General features: G+C 44.5%; 1 protein-coding gene across 1 annotated transcript in view; it reads right to left on the bottom strand.

Moving 5' to 3' along the window:
- Positions 1 to 16,930, bottom strand: part of cacna1ba (calcium channel, voltage-dependent, N type, alpha 1B subunit, a) — a 783,270-nt gene that overhangs the window by 243,344 nt on the left and 522,996 nt on the right. Inside the window, exon 37 of the mRNA XM_050050840.1 lies at positions 11,108 to 11,113. Within this exon, the coding sequence (XP_049906797.1) occupies positions 11,108 to 11,113 (6 nt within the window). The remainder of the gene's footprint in view (positions 1 to 11,107; positions 11,114 to 16,930) is intronic.

Below are 16,930 nucleotides of genomic sequence, written 5' to 3' on the forward strand. Positions count from 1 at the left end.
GGGATGGTGAGATGTCCAGGGGAGCGGGGGTGGGGGAGGTGTCGAAGCAGTGTGCCAGGAGTGTAGGTGGGGCGGAAGGTGAAGGTGAGGATGAGGGGGGTTGCAGCCGTGATGTCTGGGCCAGGGAAGGGGCAGACTGATCAAATCTATTGAAGAACAGATTCAGATCATTCACCCACTGCTGGTCGCCTCTGGCCTGGGAGTCTGGTTGCTTGTGTCCTGAAATGGTTTTCAGACCTCTCCAGACTCCGCTGACGTCGCTTTGCTGCAGCTGTTCCTCCATCTTCTTTTTATATTCTTCCTTTCCCCGTCTGATGTTTCTCCGTAGCTCCTTCTGCACGGCCTTCTGCTCCTCCTTGGTTCCAGAGTTAAAAGCTCTCCACTTCTCCTTCAGGAGAGCCTTTATATCTGGAGTAATCCAGGGTTTGATGTTGGAGAAGCAGCGTACAGTCCTGGTGGGTACGGTGCTTTCCACACAGAAGTTAATATAATCCGTAAGGCATGATGTGAGTCTGTCAATGTCCTCCCCATGGGAATCACTGAGTACCTCCCGCACAGTGGTCTCGAAGCAGTCTTTCAGGGCCTCCTCGGCCTCCTCAGACTATCTTTTCACAGTGCAGGTGGTTACTGGTTCTCTCTGCACCAGACGTCTGTAGACAGGCAGAAGATGAACCAGGTTGTGATCAGCTCTTCCCAGGGGGGGCAGGGGGGATGAGTGGTATGCCTCCTTGGTGTTGGCATAAAATAAATCCAGTGTTTTATTGTCGTGGTTGAAGTCCCCAGAGATCAGAAGGAGGGCCTGATGGTGCTGTGTTTGCAGCCTACTTGTAACAGAGTGGAGAATGTCACAAGCAGACTCAGCCTTTGCAGACGGGGGGACATACACTGCTACCATAATGACATGAGAAAACTCCCTGGGTAAATAATATGGTCTCATGCCAACAGCCAGCAGCTCAATGTCCCTGCAGCAATGCTGTTCCTTGATCGTGATGTGCCCAGAGTTACACCATCTATCATTCACAAACACAGCCAGCCCCCCTCCTTTCCTCTTACCGCTGTCCGCTGTCCTGTCGTATCTGATGAGCTGGAATCCGTCCAGTGCGGCGATTGTGTCCGGTACTTCCGCGTTCAGCCATGTCTCGGTAAACACCAGCACGCTGCTCTGCCGGTACTCCCTCTGATGGCGAGTCAGCGCCGACAGCTTGTCCATCTTGTTGGGGAGCGATCTTACGTTCCTCATAACAACGGACGGGAGGACGGGTTTGTACCGTCTCCTCCGGTATCGGCGCTGCACTCCGGCGCGACATCCCCGTCTCCTTCTCCGTAGCTCGCCAGGAATGTCGTGCCTCTCCTTGGGCTGTACCGCGGTGTGACGCAGCCCTAACAGCTGGTCCCGGGTGTAAACAAAGGAGCCATGGCTGGGCGCAGAATCCCCGCACACGATCATGTCCAAAGAAAAATGGGAGAAAGACCGCTATAAAAAGAGCGGTTTTTGTCTCCATGTCAAAACAAAATATAAGTGCTAGCTAGCCAAACATAAAAAAACTCAAAGTGAGAAAGTTAAAAAGAAAAAAGATAGAGAAAAGCTCGGCGGTGAGCAGGAGCTGCTGTAACAGGCGTCCGCACTGGAGGCGCCATCTTGCATCGAGCACAGGGAGCGGGAGGGGGTGTACTCCTGGAGGAGGTCAGAGAGATAGATGGGGGCTAGGTTGTGGAGGGCTTTGAAAGTGAGCAGAAGGTTTTTGTAATCAATCCGGTACTGAACTGGGAGCCAGTATAGACTGTCCGTGCACTGAGCAGCTCATTCAGCAGCAGACTGCTGCACCCACAGTGCAAGAAGGAGCGCTACCGCAGGTCATTTATCCCATCAGCTGTCAGAGTCTTAAACAGCAACATCTGATGTAATGTAGCACTGTCACGTCTGCTGCATAACACTATAAAATCATCGCTGCTAAGATTCTGTGCAATTTACATACTCCACATTCCACATCTACAAATATATTGTGTATATATTGTAAATAGTCTTGTGTGTACAGTTAATTAACTTTAGTAGCTTACTTTTTTATATATATATTTTTCTATATCTTATCTTATCTTATCTTATATTTTCTTATGAGAATGGGGGTGATGTGGTCACATGATCTGGTGTGGTTGATGATCTGGGCAGCAGAGTTTTGAATGAATTGAAGCCTGTTTGGTGGGAAGGCCAGAGAGTACTGCATTACAATAGTAATTACGAGATGTAACAAATGTATGGACCAGGACCTCAGTGCTGGACTGGGACAGTGATGGGCGGAGTCTGGAAATGTTGCAGAGCTGGAAAAAAGCAGTCCGGGTAATATTTTTTATGTGTGGTTCGAATGAAAGAGTGCTGTCCAGAATGACACCGAGGCTCTTGACGTGACTGGAGAAGGGTACAAGGAAGTTATTAATGATGATGTGAGGGACGTGGGCGCTTTGGATTTTGGCCAGGGTATTTTTGGAACCAATGAGCAGGGCCTCAGTTTTGCTGCTGTTGAGCTTCAGAGAGTTCTTGCTCATCCAATTCCTGATGTCCTCAAGGCAGGTGGTGAGGGAGGTGGGAGATAGGGCAGTGGAGGGTTTATTGGAGATGCAGACCTTTGTGTCATCTGCGTAGCAGTGGAAATTACCACCATGGTGACCGAGGATTGTGCCCATGGGAATGAGGTAGATGGTAAATAAAAGTGGAAGCAATACTGACCCCTGGGGGACACCCAGTGAAACAGCAGAACACCTCGACCTGTGGTTCCTCATCTGGATACTGTTGTCTGTCAGTAAAGCACTATACAGACGGGATTAGTTTTACATGGGCACGTGGGGTAATGTCACTTTACCACAGGACGTCAGTAATATTAATGGCCGATTCGCACGGGATAAGAAATATCAGTAAAACTACCACAAGTAGGAGGGGTAAATCCATTCAAGCGCCACGGTCCCCTCCTGCCATCATGTGCGTATGATAGGACTGTCAAAAGCACCATGAAATTGAGTTTGAATATTTTCGAATTAATTTATTAGAGTTCGAATAATATTAGAATTTATTATTATTATTATTATTATTAGTAGTAGTAGTAGTAGTAGTAGTAGTATTTTATTTTTTTTTACAAAAAAAACAAACACAAAAAATAAGATGCTTATTGCTGGCGCAATATGAACGTGACACTCGGATGAAAATACCCGTTCTGACCTCACTGAAGTGTCAGGTATGATCAGCTTCTGCCTCACTATCTGAGCAATGTTTGGATAGGCTACTTCAGTGCTTAGTTTTCCACCACAAGAGTGGATCCTGGTCGGCTCGTAGTGGTGTCTCATTCTGGTAACGTTTCATCTCTTCTTCAAAAAGGGTAGGCAGGGAGACAGCAGGTGCAACACTCTCCCTGTATGTCTCCCCAAACAGGTCACACATTGCGGACAGCACAGTGGGTGGTGTTGGCGCAGCGGGCTCCTCCGTCGGTGCCTCTCCGTCCCGCTGCATCCCGAATGGGATTCGCCGTGATATACAACATTATTCATTCATTCATTCATCTTCTAACCACTTCATCCTCTTGAGGGCCGCGGGGGGGCTGGAGCCTATCCCAGCTGACATCGGGCGAGAGGCAGGGTACACCCTGGACAGGTCGCCAGGCTATCGCAGGGCTGACACATAGAGACAAACAACCATTCACGCTCACATTCACACCTATGGACAATTTAGAGTTATCAATTAACCTAGTCCCCAATCTGCATGTCTTTGGACTGTGGGAGGAAGCTGGAGTGCCCGGAGAGAACCCACGCTGACACGGGGAGAACATGCAAACTCCGCACAGAAGGGCTCCCACGCCCGGGATCGAACCGGCAACCCTCTTGCTGTGAGGCGAGAGTGCTAACCACCACACCACCGTGCCGCCCTACAACATTATTGATAGTATTAATTAATTATTAATGATATTCGAATTATCAAATTTAAACAGAAGGTAAACGTTGCGGTAATCTTTACTGACATCGTGCGGTAATGATTACTGACATGGCACATTCGGACGGTACTAAAATCTCTGGTAATTATTACTTTACCCCATGTACCTATGTAAAACTAATCCCGTCCGAACAGGGCTTATGACAGTGATCCCAATATCAGCCATGCATTCCAGGAGTAGTGGATGGGAGATGGTATCAAACGCACACTGAGACTGAGAAGGATAAGGATGGTGAGCAGTCCAGAGTCTGCGGCACAGAGGAGGTCATTTGTGATTTTAACCAGGGCTGTTTCAGTGCTGTGTTTTGGGTGGAAACCAGACTGGAAGGGTTCATGGAGGTTGTGTGAGTCGAGGTGGGACTGAAGTTGAGCTGCAACCACCTTCTCCAGGATTTTGGATATGAAGGAGAGGTTTGAGATTGGCCTGTAGTGGTTAAGGTCAGCTGGGTCAGCATCGGATTTTTGAGGGTGGGTGTACTTGCAGCCAGTTTAAGAGCGGGGGGTACAGTTCCAGAGGTAAGGGAGGAGATGATGGCAGGCAGGCTTTGAGGAGAGTAGTGGGAAGGGGATCGAGCTGACAGGTGGTTAGTTTTGCTTTGTGGATGAGCTCAGAAATGGTTTCCCCTGTTGCAGGGGTGAAGTTGGAGAGGGGACTGATGAATGGTTAGCCTGTTGTAACCATCCTGGGTGGGTCCTTTGAGGAAGTGAATTAAGACTGCAGCTGTACGTGGATGGTGTTGATTTTGTTAATGAAAGATTCCAGAAAGGCAGAGCATTGATCAGTAGAAGTGTTTGGGGGGAGGGTTTTAGGAAGTTGGAGTAGGTGGCTGACTATTGTGAACAGGGCTCTGTTATCTTTGGCAGTATTAATGAGGTTGTAGTGGCTCTAACTCTCAAATACAGTCGCTGAATTCCTCTAACCCTCCTCAGCCTGAATCTGTCATAGCTGACAACTCCACTCACTCCACAAACTGCTTAAAGATAGCCCTCCTCAATATCAGATCCCTTTCTAATAAAACTTTTATTGTAAATGATATTATCGAATCTCATCAACTTGACTGTATTCTCCTCACTGAGACCTGGCTCGATGATACTGGTAGTAAGGAGCTGATTGAAGCATCACCATCCAATTTTTCATTCTCACACTGTATCAGGCCTAATAAAAAAGGTGGTGGTGTTGCTGCTATTTTTTCAGATATCCTCTCATGTAAAACTACCTCATTTGGTTCCTACTCTACATTTGAATATCTGGTTCTTATAACCAGATCTGTATGTCACTGCCTTGTTCTCACACTGTACCGTCCTCCTAAACTCAAAAATGGCTTCCTCTCTGAGTTTGGTGAGCTTCTATCAAAAATTACTGTTGAATTTGACTCAATCCTCCTTTGTGGTGACTTTAATATACATGTTGATAATCCCAATGATCCTTTTGCAAAGCAGTTCACTGATTTGCTATCAACTTTTGAGCTCACGCAACACATTTCTGGACCTACACACAATCAAGGTCACACTCTTGACTTAGTTATTTCCAGAGGTCTTGATGTGACTACAGGATGTGCACGGGATGTTGGGATCTCTGATCACTTTTGTATTTTTTTCAATGTTACTCTGACCAAATTTGTGCCGGGTTTAAAATCCAAATTAGTTAAAAAACGGGCCATCTGTGCTGAAACACCTAACATATTTATTTCTAGATATGACTCTGCTAAGTGTTGCAGGTCCCAGTCCTTTTTAAATTTGTCTTCTCTGTCATTGTGTGACAATTTAGTTGATAATTTTAATACCTCAGTCATACAAATCATGGATGATATTGCACCTGTAAGAATTAAATCAATTACTGGTAAAATGACAACACCCTGGAGGAATGTGGAAAGAGTCAAAGTATTAAAAAAGAATCTGCTGCAAAGCAAGTTTGCCACATATTTTACATCCAAAATTTCTAACATTAGAGATAAAATGGTGGCTTCCTCTGCTGGCGTGTATGATCACGGCTACAAGCTACAAGTTAGAGGGAATAGTGATAAAGTGGTAAAAGTTGGCATTGATCCACAGCCTCAGACGGATGCGCTCAAGCGTGCCTGCGCACAAGCTCCGTTGGTAGGCTATACTATATTTTCACATTTTTAACAATGCAATTTAAAAGTTTTGATTTTTATTGATAACCTACATTTACCTATAACAAAAAGACTACATTTAGCACCAAAAAAATATGTAACAAAAAAAAAAAAAGAGTAAATAAAAAAACGAATATCGAATACCAAATTTTCATAACGAATACCTACCCATAGAAACGAATATCCGAATATTTGGGTACAGCCCTACTACAGACCAATATCAAATCTTCCATTTCTTGGGAAAATACTTGAAAAGGTTATTTACCAACAGTTATATATACATCTGTCAAATAACAATCTGTTTGACACTTATCAGTCTGGTTTCAGAGTAAACCACAGTACTGAAACTGCCCTGATTAGAGTAGTGAATGACCTCAAAATTAACAGACAATCATAAAGTCTCTGTTCAGGTACTTCGTGATCTAAGCGCAGCGTTCGATACTGTGGATCATGAAATTCTTATTCCATGTCTTGAACACTGTTTAGGCCTTAAAGGTACAACTCTGAACTGGCTTTCTTCTTACCTCACTGGAAGATCTTTCTCTGTGTCCATTGGTAATTTTGATTCAGATAAGATAAGCATCCCATATGGTTCCCCTCAAGGATCGATTTTAGGTCCTATTTTATTTAATATATACATGCTTCCTCTTGGGTCCATTATTCAGCAATATAAAGTCTCATATCAGTCATATGCTGATGATACACAGCTATACATATCGGTTTCTGCCAATGAACATGACCCTCTGAACAATCTCATCCAGTGCATCTATTATAAAAATTATGATCACGCGGTCAGTAGAATACTGTTTCTGTTTTGTACTTAAACACCACAACGTTTGTAGATTCATCAGCTCTGTATCTGTAAGGGAGGCTCGGATCGGAGACAAGTCAAGGACAGGCCATTTTGGATGGCCAGACAGGCAGGGTATTGTTCCAACAGAGGAACCGAAGATGATTGTGACGTTATCTACAAGTGTGTACTTGATAGAAACATCCGAGCTTCCCCGCCCACCTGTGCTGTATAATAGCTGATAGCAAACGCTTCTCCAGGGAGCCTTTTTCTCTGTAACCTCACCTTGTGTGTTGCACTGTGAAACGCTTCTTCTTGTACAAGAAAATAAAACTTTGTTAAACTTTGATACTTCGGCTCCGATCTCTGTTGCTTTAAAAGTCATGACAAAGAAATTCTTTTGACAGCATCTCAGATATCAGTTCCTGGATGAGCAAAAAATTCTTACAGCTTAATCAGGACAAGACGGACATTCTTGTTGTTGGTCCTAAGGCTCTGAGGCACGAAATTCAATCCCTGCTTACTCCCTTATCTGTTCAACCATGTGATCATGTCGAAAACCTAGGTGTGGTTCTTGATGCCGACCTCAACTTTCACAAGCACATCTCTAATATATCTAAGACAGCATTTTGTCACTTGAGAAATATTGCAAAAGTTAGATGTTTTTTATCCCAATCAGATTCTGAGAAGCTGGTTCATGCTTTTATTTCTAGTAGACCAGACTACTGCAATGCCCTCTTTGCTGGACTGGCAAAACAAACATTAAACAAACTCCAGCATATTCAGAATGCAGCTGCTAGGGTACTAACAAAAATCAGAAGGTCTGACTATATTACCCCGATTTTATCATCACTACACTGGCTCCCAGTAAAACAAAGAATTGATTTTAAAGTTCTTCTTATTGTTTATAAATGTTTTAATCGGTTAGCTCCCTCCTACGTTTCTGACATGCTCACTGAGTACGTACCAGAGAGATCCCTTAGATCATCAAACAAAGGTCTCCTCACAATACCCAGAATCAACTCCAATTCAGGTTTTGGTGCTTTCAGTCATTATGGTCCCACTCTCTGGAATTTGTTACCAATTGAACTACGGTCTGCTACTTCAGTGTCTTCTTTTAAAAGCAAACTTAAAACATATCTATTCTCACAAGCTTTTAGTTAGGTTTACTGAATTAATATTATTATTGTTATTATCTCCTGTTTTTAACCGTGATAAGAAAGATATCCTCTTATCTTGTTTAACTAACACCTTTGATTACATCTTGTGTGTTTTTATAAATGTTAGTCACTCTTATCATAATGTTTATGTTTTGTCATGTACAATGTACCTTTGTTTCTGTTTTTAAGCACACTGAGTCTGCGCTTGTCGCATGAAATGTGCTATATAAATAAACTTGACTTGTAGTAGTACGAGGATTTGGCAGTGGAAAGAGCATTCTTGTAGTGATGAAGATGTTCAGCATACTTTTTGGTATGTACTGAAAGTCCAGTCTTTTTCCCACTCCAGTCGACGAGCAGCAGTTTCAGCTGGCGGAGATCAGAGGTAAACCAGGGAGCAGTCTGGGTAAAAAAGACTGTGCGGGTTTTAAGGGGGGCCAGGACAGCGAGGGAAGAGGAGAGACAGTAATTGCAGTGATTTACTAAGTCAGCAGAGGAGGAGGATGCTGGAGGGCTGAGATTGGAGATGATCAGGGTAGTGAGGTCTGTAGGGTTGATGTTTTTAATGTTTCTGAAGAAGATAGTCCGATGCTCTTTAATTTTGGATAATGAGGCATGAACCTCAAACAGAACAACTTTATGATCAGAAACGGGGAACTCTTGTTAGTGTAGGACTCTTGTTATGTGTTGGGATGTTAACATATTGTGTAATACTGGACAGTCAAGGAGTGAGAAAAAAGGATTGGATGGGTCATCAATGTGAATGACAGTAGGGGACATGGTACATACAGATATTAATAGTGAGGAGAATTCAGTGAAAAAAACAGAGGGCTTTGGTGGTCGGTATATGGCAGCAATATCTATTGGCTTGGGACCTGTGAGTTTTACTGCTAACCATTTGAAAGAAGTGTGATTGGTCACTGTGACAGCTGTGATTTTAATGCTCTCATGATATAGCACAGCGAGTCCACCCCCCCCCTCCCTGCAGTTTGGGGTTTACTAATGTAAGCAAAACCCCTTGGCACAGCTTTGTTAAGCTGGGAGAAGTCATTTGGTTGTTGCCAGGTCTCAGTGAGGCATAAGAAGTTCAGCTTTTTGTCTATGATGAGTTCAGAAACCACCAGGGCCTTACTGGTGAGGGATCTTATGTTGAAGATAGCCAGTTTGAAACAGACAAGTAGGTGGATGCCTTAGGAAAAGGGGATAACACACTGTGATTGACAGTGTGGGTCGGGGTGCGCGTGCAGGTGTGAGGGGGGCAGGGCTGAGTGGACCAGAAAGAGGGAATATTGTTTTTGTTGGTGTGCTGTGTATAATGAAAATTCTGACCAGATCCACGATGGACTTGGTCGCCTGTCACGATGGGCAAGCAGATCTGGAGGGGTCCTGGAATAGGACCGGAGACACAGCAGCTCCGTTGCAGAGTAGCACAGCGGGGGGATGCATGGTGATGGTGAGACACAGAGCAATCCATATGAAAGGGTTCATAATCCACATAGTCAGGAGACGGTTAGAAACAGTGTAATCCAGAAAACTGATGATCCTGTTGATTACGAGGAAGCTGAAAGACCAGCCTGGCGGGAGCAGAGGAATAGAGAGTCCGCTGGTAGCAGACATGCAGGGGTACAATACAGTGGGGAAACCATGCACACGCCACCGGGTCTTGGCAGCAGATTAGCCGTCAGGAAAGTACCCTGCACTGGGGTATGGCAGCTTCTGTGTTGGCGATAATCCACGGTAGCGACTTGGCACCCAGGGAGAGGAGGCAGTGTAGCAGCAGGTGGTCACGATCTAGCTTGCAAAACGGGCTCACCAGAACTGAGGATCCAGCCAATGTGAGCACAGCGGAGAGGTTCACACAGGGTGGGCGAAACAGGCGCCAGGTCCGAGCAGCAGGTTATCCAGCAGGCTAGCGCTGGGCACCGCCTGGGGTGGCTTCTGCGTTAACATTCCACAGAAACGACAAGGTGCCGGGGAGAGGAGGCAGAGTAGCAGCAGACTGTCCTGATCAAGTGTGCATGGCAAAGCACACCAGAACAGAGAGTCCAGCTGCTGCGAGCACGGCAGAGACCCATCAGACCCAGGGCCACAGGTGAGGCTTTTGCCGGTAGGATTAGCTTCCAGGCTACCAAGTGACAGCAACAGTAGCACCAGGCAAGCAGAGACAGCCGGAATGTAACTGCTGTTTCGGTGTTATATGAGAATTAAAATAGTAAGTAACAGATGAAGCACAGTCTGACTGGACAGACAACATTCAGGGTTCAGTGGTTTTGAACCAAACAACAAAACAACAAAACAGCGGAGGAGGCGCGGCAGCAGCTTGCCAGTGGTCCCTTCATTCCGCCATCCATGAGTCAAAAAAACCTTTATACATATAATGATTTCTGTAACATTTTTAACATTTCTGCAATCTGGCTTCCTATGACCACCTCACCATCTGGGCTACCAATTTCCTGTCTCCATGGGTCTAAGTTTTCATGCAGGTGGGCACATTCTCACTTTAAGTTTGTTTATATTAGGCAAAACTTTTGCATAGGAAGTGGCATACACCAATTTTAGGCCTCGTTTTGTTTGTACACAACAGTTATACATAACTATATATACATATATATATATATATATGTATAAATGAGACCTCTGATCTGATGGTTATTAGAGACAGGGCAGCTCTGCTGTAACAAAGCTATAAGTGTGAGTTAACAATCCTGATGGTGGCACTGCAGCCACCATCAGCAAAAGAAACAAATTAAAATTGGTTCATACAACTATTTTGGATTTTAATTAGATAGATTTTCTTCGTGCATAATAAATGGCAATTAAGTGATACATGAATTACATGTATTTTCTGTTAATAAGATGTCATTCAGCTCAGATCTAGTCAGACCGCTGCTGTGATTTTTATATGAAACTGCAAGGGGGACTTCAATACATTTCTCAGGTTTATCGAAGAGGGGTACAAATTGGTGAAGGACTCTTTTAACTCACATCAAAAAGACCATAACATTTTATCTGTTAAATAAAATAGGAGAGCTACAGTAAGAGCAGAGAATGGCAACGGAAAGTCACTCACCGTAGTCTAGTGATGTTTGGGACCAGGGCATGGCAACACCAGTGAAGACATTCAACAAAATGGAAGTGTAGAGGGAGAGACAGACAGAGACAGAGGGAGACACAGAGAGACGGGGGGGGGCAAGAGAACAAGAGAACAGTCATATTGTACAACATGACCTGATACAGCTCAGCAAATACACACATGTATATCAATCAAAAGCTACTCCACATGTGAGTTGACAGTTGAAGATGGCACGCTAGAAGCCAAATTGGCTCCTCTTATTTCATGATTTGCTTTAAATGTACCAAGTGATAACAGATATAACTGCCGGACTTTGGTAATACATTGATAAAGCTCCTGGTTATGACTAAAACCACTGAATTACTAGAAGCAGCAAGAAGAAAAAGACTTAAACGAGTTTGGATTGGCTTGGGATATGGCAGCCGGCACTCACCAACTGGCTCATGCCTCTGAGCAGCAACAGGTGTGCGGCAAGGATGATACACCTAAATGGGCCAGAAGCATTGTCTATCAGCTCAAACAAATTAGAGAGGATTTTGACACAAAAATGGACAGCATGGCTGAGTCCATTTCCAGCCTTAATAAAGACACAAGAGCTACAACAGATAAAGCATGCTTAACACTGCAATGGCTGGAGGATAAGGTAGAGAGCTCTCACCACTGAACTATCCCAAAGTATTGAGTAGATCCAGGCACTACAACGTAAAGTGGATGATATGGAGAGCAGAAGTCGCCGCAACAATATCAGGCTGGTGAGGCTCAAAGAAGGTATTGAGGCGGGCGATATCTATGCTGCAGTAGACAAGATCCTGCGCTACATATTAGACCGACCAAGTGACCAGCTGGCTCCGGAGATTGAGCTCGCGCATCGTGCACCAAGGCCGTTGCCAAATCCTGACCAGCCGCCTCGTCCCATTGTTATACGCTTGTTACGCTGGAGAGACAATCAAGACCTCATCAGAGCTGCAACCAGAACACAGCTTGCCTGGGACAGCCAGCATTTCTCAGTATATCAAGATTTCTTTGCAGAGGAGATGAGGAGATGTGCCCAATATATCAACGTGAAGAAGCGGCTCCACAAAGCGGGGGTACGGTTTGGCATCATCTACCCAGAGGCCCTCATAGTCACCATCAGCGGGGAAAAGTTTACCTACACCTCGCTCAAGGATGCAGAAAAGGACCTGAAAAGGAACCTTCCAGAGTTTTTTTGACTGTCTTGGGAAGACTCTCCCCACGGCGTGGAGCTCCTAATATACCGTCACAAGTTGGATTTTGAAATTAACTCTTGTTAATGCCTTACCGGTGGGTCCAAAACTGTTTTTTCTCTTTAACGCACTCCCTGTCATAAACTTCCTTAAATACGACAGCCACCTTGAACTGTTTAAATACAGGGAGTCAAGTTCACGTTTATTTCATATACTACACATGAGTAATACTGGACCTATATGATAAAGGGAAGCCGGTCTAGTTGTGTTTTCACCGCATCATTGCGGATATGGCAATTTGTGTCCCAGTAACTGCCTTTTTCTTAGCCAGATGTAGCCAGACGGCCGTTGTGTTTATGTTTTTGCCTTTGTTACTTAATTGTTGTCATCCCTCGTTAAATAATGTATATTTGTTACTTCCCTTTTCTTTTGATGCAAGAGTGACACCCCTCTTTCGTTTATGTTCACATGCTTTCTCCTGCAGCGGGTTTTGGGGGCGTATGCCCCGGAGAATGCTGTCTCACTTGTTGCGCACCGGCCTCAGCGATTACTAGGTAGGTCCGGTGTGTGACCTGCTCCAGGGCGCGTCATGTTAGCAGTGATTTTGAGTTATATGATGTGGTTCTTATTGTATGGATACACGGTTGAATTAAATGACTTTAATTAGCCTGAATGTTAATGGAATTAATAACCCAATCAAACGATACAAAATATTGATGTATTTAAATTATCTTAAGTGTGATATTGCCATGCTGCAGTAGACTCATCTGAATGCCACAGAATCAAATAAGCTGAGACAGAAATGGGTTGGGCAAGTATTTTCCTCTCCTGGTGGTAAAGGAAGCAAAGGTGTGTTATCTTAATTTCTAAAAATATGCCTTTTAAATTATCTAGTATGCATCATGACAGTGATTGAAGATATGTTATTGTTTCGGGCTGGTTACAAAATAGAAAAACTGACACTTGTGAACTTAGATGCTCCAAATACATCACAATCTAAGTATTTTGCCTCTCTGTGCCCTATTATATCTCACTCCATGGAAGGACTTTAACTCTGTTTGTGACCCTGCATTAGATCGAACTAGTTTCCCCCTTCCCTCAGACAAACAGATATCAGTAGCCTTGAGGGAGTTTCAATCTCAGCTTGCTGTAACAGATGTATGGCGCTTGGTGAATCCAGTTGCTCAAGAGTATTCTTTCTATTCTGGAGCACATAATTCTTATTCTAGAATAGATTATATTATGATGTCGTCAAACTTAGTTCAAAATGTTCTTGAGATTAAGATGGATACTATTGTTGTAAGTGACCACGCTGCAGTTTCTGTTATTTTTTTCCTTTGGCTCACCCTTGTAAATTTAGGCAATGGCGACTCAACACATCACTTCTTAAAAATGAAAAATGTACTGCCCTTATAAAAAAGCAAATTGTGGATTTTTTTTGTGTTAAATTTAAATTCTGTATCATGTGTAGCCACAGTCTGGGAGGCTTTTAAGGCTACATGTAGGGGCTGGTTAATTAGCTTTGCTTCAGCAGAAAAAAAAAAGCGTGGTGAGACAAAATCGCAATTAAATGTTAGACTTAAGAGCTTAGAGGAGCAGCATATGATGGAGAGACAGCATTTGCTCTTTTCCGTTTGCGCAGATTTTATTTTGAAACTGGAGAAAAAGCAGGGAAAATGCTAGCCTATAGAATAAAGCAGTCTCTGCAAAATATACAGATAATTCCTTCAATTAGAGATGAGACTGGTGTGTTACAGTGTGATGTTGCTATAATGAATCAATCCTTTAAAAACTATTACTTGAAACTCGATAGTACAGAAAATAATGTCAATGAAGCTGAAATGGATAATTTCTTCAAAAGTGTTAACCTTCCGAGAGTTAGTGTAGTGTAAGAGTTAATCACTAATCATTAACTAGTAAGGTTGATTAAGGTTGAAGTTCATATAATAATGTTTTATGTATCCATGTATAACAAAACACTTTTACACAAAGTTTTGTATTCATATATTGAAAACACACACATACCATACCATCTACTGCCTGGAAGTGTAATAATAGACACACACACACTCTAAGGTTTTATATTGCATGAAAGCACAAGGAACTTATAGAAATAGTCCCAAGTTCCACATGTTTTTTTTTTAAAATAGGGTGAACCTGAGTTCAAACCTAATGGTGGGAGAGTTTGGGGATTTCCAGGCCGGGGGAAAAAGATTACACCATTAAGACATGCCCAGACATGTCTGAGCAAAAGAAAAAGGCCTGCCACCAATAGGTTTGGGCTCAAGTGGGCAGGATTAAGGGAAAAAGGGTGGAGATTCTCTCGAATCTTCACCAGCATAAAAGGGAGAGCTCAGAGAGTGAAACTTCAGTCTTGCTCCAGAGCCTGACTCATGAGTTGTATGTGTTGAAGCTTGTGAACACATTAAACTCGATTGTGGTGGATTCAGTTGGTCTCCAGTGTTTCTCTGAGTACCAGTCAACCAAACCTAAGATACTAAATTAACACAGAGGACAATTTTTGAAGGGAAGGTGAGATCGAGGTCGGGAGCCATCTGGCCCAATTCCAGGCACCGATTTTCACCTCTACATTAGTTCGTCAGATAGGGACGCGCTTGATGCCCCTCTTACACAAGCTGAGATTGAGAGGGCAATTATGAAATTGGTTTCAGATAAAGCCCCAGGGGAAGATGGTCTGGGTATTGAAATTTATAAGTGTTTCAAAGAACAGCTTTCTCCGTATTTATTGTCATTGTTTAATAAAACGCTGGAATTTAAATCCTTGCCCCCTTCTATGTGTAAGACTTTAATGAGTAACTACCGTCCTTTAAGTTTGCTCAATTGCGACTATAAGATTCTTGCTAAGACCTTGGCACTCCGTTTGGAGAAGGTAGTCCCATCTATAGTCCATTTAGACCAAGTAGGCTTTATCCCAGGTCGTCTGTCATCAAATAACATGCAGAGGGTTTTTCAGATTATGTTACATGCTGGTTCTGGTGAGTCTCCAGTCATTGCATCATTATGTAGTGTTCACACCGGGCGCGAGTGAAGCAAATTACTCGTGCATAACATGAGTAACGCGCTGCGCGTAACGCATGAGTTTGGACGCTGGACCATTTTGTTAATTTGCGTTATCGCATCATTTGCGCGAGTAGCGGGGAAGCCGGCTGTGCTAACTGGAGCTAAGCTAGTGCTAACGTTCATAGTACAACCATTCTGCAAACTAATTAAAGACACATATTTACAGAACTTACCAAGTAGACCAGTCTCCTCGGCGACTTTCACCCAAGCCTGCTCCTTTTTGTTGCGGTCTCTGTAGAGTAGACACGTAGTATCATATAGCTCCGGGTAGCCACTGACGACCATGGCTGAGATAACCACCATCGCTGCTTTGTACCTGCTCTGGAAGTCCCAGATGCGTCGGAGGGCCAAACGCCGTCGTTTTTGGGTTCACCCTATCCTGCAGAAGCGCATCCAGCTCGGCGAGTTTCACCACCTCCTCCAGGAACTCCGTCTGGATGATAGCCGCTTTCAGCGGTACTTCAGGCTGACTGGGGCCCAGTTTGAGGACCTGTTGGCGAGGGTTGGCGCCAGGATCTCCCGGCAGGACACCAACTACAGGCGCTCCATTTCAGCTGCGGAGCGTCTGTCCATCTGTCTCCGGTGAGTAGCAGTTTATTGTTGTGAGATTCTCATGCAAATTCGCCTCCAAAGTTCAATATTTTCAACTCGAGCGATGAGGCGTTGGACGCGAATTTCGCGTCTATCGCACCGCGCTAGACGCCTCTATCGCCTCTATCGCGCCTATTGTGCCGCGTCTATCGCGCCGCCCAGTGCAAATTCGTGTCTAATCGCGTCTTTGCATTGACTTTGAATTGAATTTGCGAATTCGCATTTGGTGTGAACGCAGCTTTACTGGGTGTTCACACCGAGCGCGAATTCGCAAATTCGTTGAGATTACATACAAAGTCAATGCAAAGATGTGATTACACGCGAATTTGTGCCGGGCGGCGCGATGGACGCACCTATTGCGCCGCGTCTATGGCGTCCATCGTGACGCGCTAGACGCGATAGACGCGGCGCAATAGGCGCGATAGACGCGGCACAATAGACGCGAAATTCGCGTCCAACGCCTCATCGCTCGAGTTGAAAATATTTAACTTTTGAGGCGAATTCGCGTGACGCTGTGCCGCGAAAGCCAATCAGAGTTGAGATTCTCCCGACATCACTGGCGTCATGACATCAGTGACGTCTTGACGCCCTGACATCCAGTTGTTGACAACAATAAACTGCTACTCACCGGAGACAGATGGACAGACACTCCGCAGCTGAAATGGAGCACCTGTAGGTGTCCTGCCGGGAGATCCTGGCGCCAACCCTCGCCAACAGGTCCTCAAACTGGGCCCCAGTCAGCCTGAAGTACCACTGAAAGCGGCTATCATCTAGACGGAGTTCCTGGAGGAGGTGGTGAAACTCGCCGAGCTGGATGCGCTTCTGCAGGATAGGGTGAACCCAAAAACGACGGCGTTTGGCCCTCCGACGCATCTGGGACTTCCAGAGCAGGTACAAAGCAGCGATGGTGGTTATCTCAGCTATGGTCGTCAGTGGCTACCCG

Source organism: Epinephelus moara, chromosome 8 (assembly GCF_006386435.1).
Source record: "Epinephelus moara isolate mb chromosome 8, YSFRI_EMoa_1.0, whole genome shotgun sequence".
Lineage (NCBI taxonomy): Eukaryota > Metazoa > Chordata > Actinopteri > Perciformes > Serranidae > Epinephelus > Epinephelus moara.